Below are 10,434 nucleotides of genomic sequence, written 5' to 3'. Positions count from 1 at the left end.
GCAACATTTGGGTGTATTCTTCTCTCCCAGAACTTTCTGTGCAAGGATGTGCCAGTCTGAGAAGATTAGTGTAAGTGAACATCACTTACTTATGTTCAGCGATAGTGTAAGCCAGTCTGAGATTTAGCCACAAATTCAGCTGTCAGTGGTACGAACACTATCAACCCAGCCTCAAAGTGGTTCCTGACTAGAACCAGCTCAGGCTTGGAAGCAGTCTGAGCAGAGCACAATTTTATATTGAGAATAGCTTCATCTTTCAGTCCTTAAGGAACAAGATTTTCCACTGCAGTACTCTATCCTTCCTCTTCGAAAAGAATCACTGAATTTTCAAGAAAAACAATCAGACTTCTTCATTAACTCAATGGATCACAAATACACTTACCATAATTATCACTGGTTTAATATGGAACCAGAACACAAGCTACCATTTCATTAGGTCATCCCTGATGGTTATCTGGACTGAGACTAATACTGACACAAGCACGGTTACATTTTAACATCCCCACTCCCCCTTCCTCTCTTCCCCCCCCCCCCCAAAAAAAAAACCCCAAAAAAACAAAGCAATGTATTCTGTAAGTCACATACTTGGCACAAATGTTTACAAAAAAGTAACATTTAGGCACAAGTCAGCTCGTATTTGCTGCAAAGTTTATCTCACTCGCACATACTCTATAAAATGCTTTTCACATAAAAGTGTACCACTTTAAAATCAGACGGAAGTTCAAATCTTCTACTTCCCAGCTCTGTAACAGGTGGATGAATTCTACGCAGATTCAGAGAGGAGGGTCGGACAATTGGAAGGCAGGTCTGGAACGCCAGGTATAATTCGCATTCAGGTACGCAAACGAATTGTGGCTACTTGTCAACAGTCTCCAGTAGAACTGTCCCGCCTCCTTGGGAGATGAATCTTTGAGTGTACCTGTGCAAAGTTGTGGGGGGGGTGGGGGGAGAGGAGGGAAGGAAGTATTGTGCCCTCGACTGGAGTTTACTGCTGCATCGTAGGTCTCTGTTTGGCAGGGGACGGATGGGGAGATGGCAGATGCTCAGATGACCCTGTTGTTGTCATGGCAGATTGGATATGGACCGTCTTGTGAAAGAGTTTATTGCTGAGCATGATCACGAAGGAGAAGAGGTGCAGCTGGAAATGACTGCAAAAGGAGAAAGGGGAACAATTACAGTCGTATCCGTTTATTTGCAACTCGCTTAATTGCAATTCCCATTTTAACACAACCTTTTCTAAAGTCCCATTCCCCCCCCTCCCCCTCATACTTCCAATTGTGAAAAGTTTGTTTTATTGCAATTCTATTTATTGGAATTCCTGCTTATATGAAAATGTGGCATGCAGAAATCCCACTTTAACAATATGTTTGAGTACTTTTCTTAATTTTTAAGATGTTACACCTTTTAGGATGTTGTAATAACTCAGTGGTGCATAAAGAAAAATTCAAGGCGTGACCATTTTAATTTTTTTTAGGATGTTACACTGTGTTCACCCTTGTTGTAAGATGTTGTATGAAATTTAGGCAAATAAATGTTGTTATACACCAAACCAGCTTGGGTTTTTGTTGCTACCCGCTTTATAGAAATTTCCATTTTATCGCAATTTGTGAGGTTGTCCCGAGTGGTTACAATTAAGCGGGTCCTCTGTAACCTTCAAATAGATTCTTAACTTCTCCGCTTTTAAAATCTAACATTGGTTTTCTTCCCACTTTCACCCCATCCACTTAGCGGGTTGCTTGCCCCTTGTTGAGACGGTGAGACTAACTGGGCAATCTACAGGAATGCACTCATTAAGTGAAAGGGAAGTCCCACAGCTGAATGTTGCTGGCCTGTGGCTGTGTTTCTAGGCTGTGCCAGCGATGGAGGCTTCAGCTGTTCACACCGGGGGGCGGGGGGGGGGGGGGGGGGGGGGAGGAGGGAAGAAAGCAGATATATGGAAAACATATGTGCTGAGTGATCCTCGTGTCTCTCTTTGGGACAACCAGGACCAGTGGCAGTGACCTGGGAACAAGTCGCCTATCCACCAACTTGGTGAAGGTCTTGTGCATTCTGCGACAATGAATGGTTTTGAGTTGTGGGCACTGGGAAGTGGGTTGGGACTGTCCAAACTCAATTCACCTAGGATCCTTACAGCTGGCAAAGAGTGGAGACTTTCATCACCCAGGGCTGGATTTGAAACTGCGCCCCAGAGGTCAAGTAACGATATCGAAGTCATCGCACCACCCACACACCTTACATCTTTATGCTTTTGTGGTTAGCGAAAGGGTTGAAACATCAATGCTAAAGGGCAATATCACCAACCCTGGGAGATGGCATTGACAAAGCCCTGCACACCACCCCCCCCGCCCCCGCCACGAGGCAGCATCAACAACCTCGCTCCTCCCTGGTGCAGGGTGGTACATTGACAAGCCTGTGAGCTGGAACCAGACTCTTGCCCTCCCCCCTCTCCACCGTGAGCCTTCACCACATTTGAGTTGGTTCTTTCTGAAGCGGGGCGAGAGGTATGAAATCAAAGTGTACTTACAATGACCTCACTGGGGTCTTTGCTTCATTTGCGCTTATTATAAACAGAGGAAAGAGAATGGAGAACAAACAGCCACTGCAAAACACAAAGAGAGACATTCTCTGTTACAAAGTGGTGGTTTTATCATCCTGCCCTTGGTGGTACACTTCTTCCAGTAGAGGCAGACCAGCAACACATTTTATGCCATTGTTTGGGCCTATGGAATGACTGATAAAATCCAATGGATTTAACTTTTCTGACACTATTTTAATCCCATACTTCTGATTTTCCCATGCCACTGTTCACAGTAAAAGTGTTTCACTCTTACTGTAACACTCTCTCAGCTCACTTGTGAATCTCCAATTCTTTGTCTCCCTTTCCCTATCTTTGTTTGTCTTTCACTCTTTGTTTCCTCCTCTCTCTGTCCAATTCTCTCACATTTTCATCGTCATCTCTGTGTCTCTCTGCTTTTTTTAGTTCTTTTTTCTCATTCTTGGGCATATGAAGGTGAAGCTAAGTTAAAACGACTCAACGAGCACTTCCTTCCTGTGCTGTTAAGGTAACAGGGACCAGAGCAACCAGAATTCTACAGAAATACGTCATCCCTCTGTCCCTAAGCAGTCCCTAATTTTCTGGGCTTTCACAGCAGTCAGTATCGCTAGTGACTGGGGAGGGAGATGCACAAGGTTGCATCTTCTAACAAATAGGATGAGCAATAGTGGTCTTTTCTTGTCCTTCTTTTCACATTGATATTATTAGGTGGTCTGTATATTCTACAGACATCCTAATAGTGGAAGGGAAGTGAAGGATGAAATATGTAGACAAATCTTTGAAATGAGTAAAAAACATTGAATAATAATCATGGGAGATTTCAACTACCCCCAAATAAACTGGCAAGAAGAGGAAGGGAAAGGAAAAAAGGGAGTTTTTACAGTGTGTACAGGACTCCTTTCTTACCTAGGATGTGAGAAGCCCGAGAGAGGAATCACTGCTGATGTAGTAATGGGAAATGAACCAGAGCAGATAAGAGAAGTAAGTGTAGGGGAACATCTAGGCAATAAGGTTTAAAATAATAATTGAGAAAGACATAAGTAAGACAAAGACCAAAGTCATAGATTGGAAAAGAGCTAATTTTGAGGGGATGAGAATGGAACTGGGGAAGGTAAACTGGGAAAAAATTTTAACAGACAGAAATAGAACAGGAGTGGGAAATATTTAAAACAGTGATCAATAGAGTTCAGGAGAAATATATTCCTCTAAAAAAACAAGAACAAAATAGCCAATAATGAAACACCATGGATGAATAAAGAGATAAGGGTAAAATTGAAACTAAAGAAAAAGGAATACTCTAAGTACATAAACAGGAAAGGAGAAGATGACAAAAGGGAATAGGAAAGAAGTCAAAAAAACAATTAGGAAAGCAAAGAGGAACTACAAAATTAAATTATCAAGAAATATAAAAAGAAATAGTGAAGTATTCTACAGACATAAATAACAAGAGAAAAATCAGAATAGGGATAGGGCCACTAAGGGATGCACAAGATAAACTCACAGATAACGACAACGAAATGGCAGAAATATTCAATAATTACTCAGCATTTACCAGGGAGACTAACAAGGTGGCCAGGACATTAGAAGAAGAGATCGAAAAAGATACTAAAATATTTAAGATAGAAAGGAGGGAGATAACTGAAAAACTAATCAAAATTAGGGAGGATAAGACCCCTGGTCTAGATGGATTGCATCTGCAAATATTAAAAGAGGTTAGGGAAGAGATAGCAGAGGCACTATTACAAATATATAAAAATGCACTAGAAAAGGGAATAGTGCCAGAGGACTGGAGGACAGTTAATGTTATTTCTATATTTAAAAAGGGAGATAGAACAAGTCTAGGGAACTATACACCAGTTAGCTTAACATCGGTGGTAGGAAAGATAATGGAATCTTCACTCAAAGATGTAATAGAAAGACATCTAGAGAATGAAAATATAATAAAGAATAATCAGCACGGATTTCAAAAGGGAAAGTCACGCTTGATCAACCGTACTGAATTCTTTGAAGAAGTAACAGAAAGAGTAGACAAGGGTAATGCAATTGATGTAATATATTTGGATTTTCAAAAGGCCTTTGATAGGGTACCACATTGTACACTCACGACTAAGGTCAGAGCATGTGGAGTCAGGGGACAGATAGCAGAATGGATAGCAAGTTGGCTACAAAACAGAAAACAGAGAGTAGGGGTTAAAGGTAGCTACTCAGACTGGCAAAAGGTGGGAAGTGGTGTTCCACAGGGATCAGTGCTGGGACCACCATTGTTCACAATTTATATTAACAATTTCAAAATTTGCGGACAACACCAAATTGGGGGATGTAGTTAATACAAAGGAAGAATGGGTCAAAATGCAAGAAGACATTAACAAACATGCAGTATGGGAATGTAATTGACAAATGAATTTCAATATAGATAAGTGTGAGGTGGTGCAATTTCGTAGGAAAAGTAAGGAGGCCACATACTGCTTGGATAATAAGAGTCTAAATGGGTAGGGGAGCAAAGGGACACAAATCACTAAAAGTAGCGATGCAGATTAATAAGGCCACAAAAAAGGCAAATCAAACACTAAGGTTCACTTCTAGAGGGACAGAATTGAAAAGCAAAGAAGTTATGTTAAACCTGTATAGAACCTTGGTTAGACCACACTTGGAGTATTGTGCACAGTTCTGGTCTCCATATTATAGAGGCATTGGAGAGGGTGAAAACAAGATTCATAAGGATGATACCAGAACTGAGAGGCTATCCTTATCAGGAAAGGCTGAACAGGCTGGGGGTGACCTGATAATGATAGAGTTTGAGAGGGTAGACGTAGAGAAAATGTTTCCATTTGTGGGGGTGTCCAAAATTAGAGGTCATAAATATAAAATTAGTCGCTAATAAATCCTATAGGGAATTCAGGAGAAACTTCTTTACCCAAAGAATGATAAGACTGTAGAACACCCTACCACAAGGAGTAGTTGAGGCAAATAACATAGATGCATTTAAGAGGAAGCTAGATAAACACACGAGGGAGAAAGGAATAGAATGATATTCTGATGGGGTTAGATGAAGTAGGGAGGGAGAAGGCTCATGTGGAGCATAAGTGCCAGCATGGACCAGTTTCAGAATGGCCTGATTTGTCGCAGTTTCGATGTAACACCCCCCAAAAAAGTAAAAACAATACCAGTAAAAATAAAAATATGTTTAATAGAAACCTGCCAGCCATTGTATAAATACAAAAATCTTTAGGAACTGCACAGGTTATGATATATACCCAACATTGTCTGACTACATTTTCCAAGCTCTATCTGCTTATCCTGTTTGCTGCATGGATGTCAGCCTCAACAAGTCCTGAATCTGCATCATCTATTACTCTTCAGCTGGCAAAACCCATCAAAACCAAGTGATGAACAGGAGGACTCGATGAAGACTGAACACTGGAATTTGTAGACACGGTGGGGGGAAGAGTTAGTTTACTCCGGTGCGCTATCTTTACAGTTGTTAACCTGCTGGAAAATTAAGCAAATTGCACATACACAGTGCCTTTAACATTGAAAAATGTCCCAAGGTGCTTCACCAAAGTGTAATCAAAAATAAATGAGTGCTGAGCCAAAGAGGGGCGACCAAAAATTTGGTCGGAGGTGGGTTATAAGGAGGGTCTTAAAGGAAGAGAGGAAGATGGAGGGGCAGAGCGGTTTAGGGGGGGGACTTCCAGAGTGTGGAGCATAGGCAGCTGCCAATGGTGAGCGAAGTGGGGGGAGGGAAGAAATACACAACAAGCAATGTCAGAGGAATGAAGCATTCGGGGCAAGGGGAGAGAAGAGAAGGGAGAGGAGGTTGTAGGGCTGGAGGAAGTTACAGAGATAGGGAGGGACAAGGCAATGAGGGATTTAAACATAAGGACGAGAACTTTAAATTTGAGGTTCTGGGGGAACTGGGAGCTGATGTAGGTCAATGAGGATAGGGGTGTTGGGTGAGCGGGAATTGGTGTGTGATAGGGTATGGGCAGCAGAGTTTTATATGAGCTAAAGTTTATAGAGGGTGAAGGATGGAAGGCCGGCCAGGAGATTATTGGAATAGTCGAGTGTGGAGGTGATAAAGGTGTGAGAGTTTCTGCAGAAGATGGGCTGAGGTAGGGATGAAGGTGGGCGATCTTATGCAGGTGGAAGTCGGAGGTCTTTGTGATGGAGAAGAAATGTAACGATTCCATGGTTCAGACTGAGACAATGGCCAAAGAGGGGGATGGAATCAGTGGCAAGGACACAGAGTTTGTGATGGGGGGCCAAAGAAAATGGCTTTGGTCTTACCTATGTTTAGCTGGAGAAAATTGCGGCTCATTCAAGGCTGGATGTCAGACAAGCAACTCAGAGGCAGTGGAAGGGTAGAGCTGGATGTCATCAACATCCACGTGGAACCTGACCTCATATCTGCGGATGATATCGCTGAAGAGCGGCTTGTAGATGAGGAAGAGGAGCGGGTCAAGGATAGATCCTTGGGAGACTCTGGAGTTAACAGTGGGGGACTGGGAAGAGAAGCCATTGCTGGAGATGCTCTGGCTACAATCGGATACGAGTGGAACCAATGAGGGCAGTTTTACTGAGCTCAACAATGGAGGACGAGGATGGTGTGGTCAAAGGTTACAGAGGTCGAGAAGGGATAATGCATCAGTCACAGAGGAGGTCATTTGTAACTTTGGTCAGAGCCCGTTATGGTGCTTTGGTAGGGCTGGAAACCTGACTTGAGAGATTCAAACAGGGTGCTGCGGGAAAGGACGCCGATTTGGGAGGTGATGGGAGGACTGGACTGAAGATGGTGCAGTATTTTGCAAGGACAGAGGGGTCAAGGTGGGTTTTTTGAGGAGGGGGTTGATGACAGTGGTTTTGGAAGGAAGGGGGACAATACTCCATTATTGTGAGACTATTGCTGCAAAGCACATACCTGATCACATAGGATGACGGCAGGGCAGTGAGGATAGCCAAAGGCAATCCAAAACCAAAGTAATAAGGCCAATTCCTTTCGATGTTGGACAAGCGCTGGTGCATCTCCACTCCTATACACAGCACAAAGAACAAGGACGTTGCTTTGTATTTAAAATGTACATTAACAGAGTGAAATCTGAAGTAGCTTTCATTCATCGGCTGGAGGCTACATAATTCAAACAGGGCATTTGTGTCGTATCACACCGATCCATTCACTGTCATATCCCATGTCTGAATTATTATGGATCCTCCGTATCAGGTTACCATGGGCCACGGACTTTCCTCCCTGGGCCCCTGACAGACACACGTCACAGGTGTGCTGCATCAATGAGGGGAGGAGTGGCCGAATTTCCCCGGCCCCGGTGACATCCTGGCACAGGCCCAGCAGAGCCTTGAGCTGGGGTTGTGAGGTGGAAATAGGAACATAACTCAGGCCTGCAGCATATCCCTGACCACAGGCATTGAGGCCTCCTGACTGCTGCTGAACAGCAAAAGGCCCCAAAGTTGTCTCCACCCCCATTTTCTCTTCGTTTTGCCTGGAGACTGAGCATTGCTCAGATGCAATGAAGAGGAAAATCTCCCAATGGATGTTCCTACTAATCTGCATATATCTCAAGTTGCTGGGTTGATTAGGACTAATCTAACAGTGAGGGAACAGTGCTCAAAACAGCCCGCTCCAAACCTCCAGTCCCATGAAATTCAAACAGGACAAGTCAATGAATAAAAAATATAAGCTGGGGACCATAGGTCAGACTCGGTCTCCTGCTCCTGCTTCATTTAAACACTCCATTATGGAGTCCCAGGGAGTGCATCAACATTTGTAGGAGGTCCCCGGGAGCGCGTTAATATTTGCAGGGGTTGCCCACATTGAAAAGTTGGAAAACCACAACTCAATGTTGAAGTTGAAGTGTTTCTGGAATTAAAGATGGTGAGAATTCTGTAGAAACCAGAATCTGATCACGTGGCTGTTGTTTGAAATTAGTAGGAGCATTAGTGCAGTGTGATGGGGCAGCAATCAGCATTAGAAGAAGGGTTCCTTGCTAAACGCTGAGCTGTTGATCTCAGGTATCCCACCAGAGGGAGCGAGCAGAAGTAAACACGCCCTCACAGGAAGGGGACAAATGGAGGAATAAAGGCAAGACGGGCCCCTCGCTCACATCTCAAAGATGGCTCGAGGGGCCATATGGCCTACCGCTGCTCCTATTTCTTATGTTCTTAGCTACTGAGCTATTGCAGGAAGCCCCCTTTCCCCCAACCTTGCCCCCCCAAACCATGCCCCTACAATCATTCTACAATATGGTAATGTAATAAAATGTTACAATGTCCAGCAGTTAGAGTTGCCAATCTTGCTTTAAACTTATCTTTCAAGTTTCAGGCAGTGAACTGAGACATCTTTCAAAGCAGAGGTCTGGCTGAGCAGTCTCTGAGCTGCACAAGTATAAATTACGTAAGAACAGAACTAGATGAGATGTCGGGAAGCACTTCTTTCCACAGTGAGTGCGGATTTACAGCAAGCATTCAAAAGGAAGAGTTCTTGAGTGTGGCCAATATACAGAAGGTAGGAGGTATTGGAGGACATGTCTCCCAGTCACTGTGCTCTCCTGGAACATGTTTGACTGACTTCAGGGGTCAGAGCGCTTTTCTTAAATTGGCTAAGGTTTCTTCCTTCTGCTTTCTCTCCTCTCCGAGGAGATTGTGTGGCTGGTGGGTGGGGCAGTGGTTGCGGGGTCATGGTGTGCAGAAGCTGCACCACGACAGTATGGGACAGGTTCGCTAGACGAGCTGGCATTTTCCCCATCCTTCCTTTTCATATAATTTGTATGCACATTCCCACCAACCTGTTGCCTGACTTGTTCGCCAGATGCCACTGGCACAGACTTTACTCACCATTGTTGAACCATTTGTACTCGAAGCAGTAGAGAGAATACAGCATTGACATGTGGAAGAGGCTGCCCAGCTGTCCAATGACTTCAATGGGAAAGTGGCTCACTATCAGCCCCTTGGGGGAAAAGCAACCAAGAAAAAAAGACCAGAGTTTAATGACAAAAAGTGTACCACAGCCAAGCTCAAACCTGTTCTCGCTGAATAACCACACATGCACTTTCCAGCAGGGAGTCACCAGATAGGAGTCAGGGACAGGAAACCTGACGAACACTTTCTCCCGGCCTAGCTGAGGAGCACTTAACCCAACTGCAAGTGTCAGCTGTCGCTCAGTGGTCTCACTCTCGTCTGAGTCAGAAGGGGGTTCAAATCCCACTCCAGACAAAATCTAGGCTGACACTCCCAGTCAATACTGAGGGAGTGCTGCACTGTCGGAGGTGCCGTCTCTTGGTTGAGATATTAAACCGAGGTCCCGTCTGCCCTCTCAGGTACACGTGAAAGATCCCATGGCACTATTTCGAAGAAGGTAAGGCGAGTTCTCCCCGGGTGTCCTGGCCAATATTTATCCCTGAACCAACATCACTAAAACAGATCACATTGCTGTTTGTGGGAGCTTGCTGTGCGCAAATTGGGTACCTAAATTTTCTAAATTACAACAGTGACTACACTTTAAAAGTACTTCATTGGCTGTAAAGCGCTTTGTGACACCCTGAGGTGAAAGGTGCTTTTTAAATGCAAGTCTTTCTTTCTTTCATGTCCATACCATTGCCCCAGCTAAGATCAGCAAACAATACAACTGGGTTTGAACCCAGGACTTTGTTGGTCTGTCTGTGTGGCTTACTTTCATGCCGGGCATTTGTATTTACTAACAGAACTATTTTTATTTGTGTTATATTTTTCAAATATAAGCCAGCAAAGAATCTGTGCTGTACAGGAAAATTCCTGTATAAATCGACATAAAGAAATGGAGACCTGCTGACAAGGCTAGAGGAGACAAGAGAGAGAGGGAAAGAGAGATACTCTTCGACTCAGACGAGTCT

At 43.9% G+C, this 10,434-nt stretch overlaps 1 protein-coding gene across 3 annotated transcripts in view; it reads right to left on the bottom strand.

Moving 5' to 3' along the window:
* Positions 1 to 549: 549 nt before the first annotated feature.
* ei24 (EI24 autophagy associated transmembrane protein) overlaps positions 550 to 10,434 on the bottom strand; it is a 30,899-nt gene continuing 21,014 nt past the window's right edge. The window contains exons 8-11 of one of the 3 annotated variants that reach the window (XM_067970778.1): positions 9,401 to 9,512; positions 7,473 to 7,584; positions 2,525 to 2,599; positions 550 to 1,148 (exon numbers count right to left, since the gene is read on the bottom strand). In XM_067970778.1, the coding sequence (XP_067826879.1) occupies positions 986 to 1,148; positions 2,525 to 2,599; positions 7,473 to 7,584; positions 9,401 to 9,512 (462 nt within the window). In that variant the 3' untranslated portion in view covers positions 550 to 985. Of the gene's footprint in view, positions 1,149 to 2,524; positions 2,600 to 5,778; positions 6,044 to 7,472; positions 7,585 to 9,400; positions 9,513 to 10,434 lie in introns of those variants that run through there. The other 2 variants (XM_067970779.1, XM_067970780.1) reach the window with 2 other exon arrangements.

This window comes from Heptranchias perlo, chromosome 33 (assembly GCF_035084215.1).
Source record: "Heptranchias perlo isolate sHepPer1 chromosome 33, sHepPer1.hap1, whole genome shotgun sequence".
Classification (NCBI taxonomy): domain Eukaryota; kingdom Metazoa; phylum Chordata; class Chondrichthyes; order Hexanchiformes; family Hexanchidae; genus Heptranchias; species Heptranchias perlo.
This window is presented reverse-complemented; position numbering and strand designations above follow the sequence as displayed.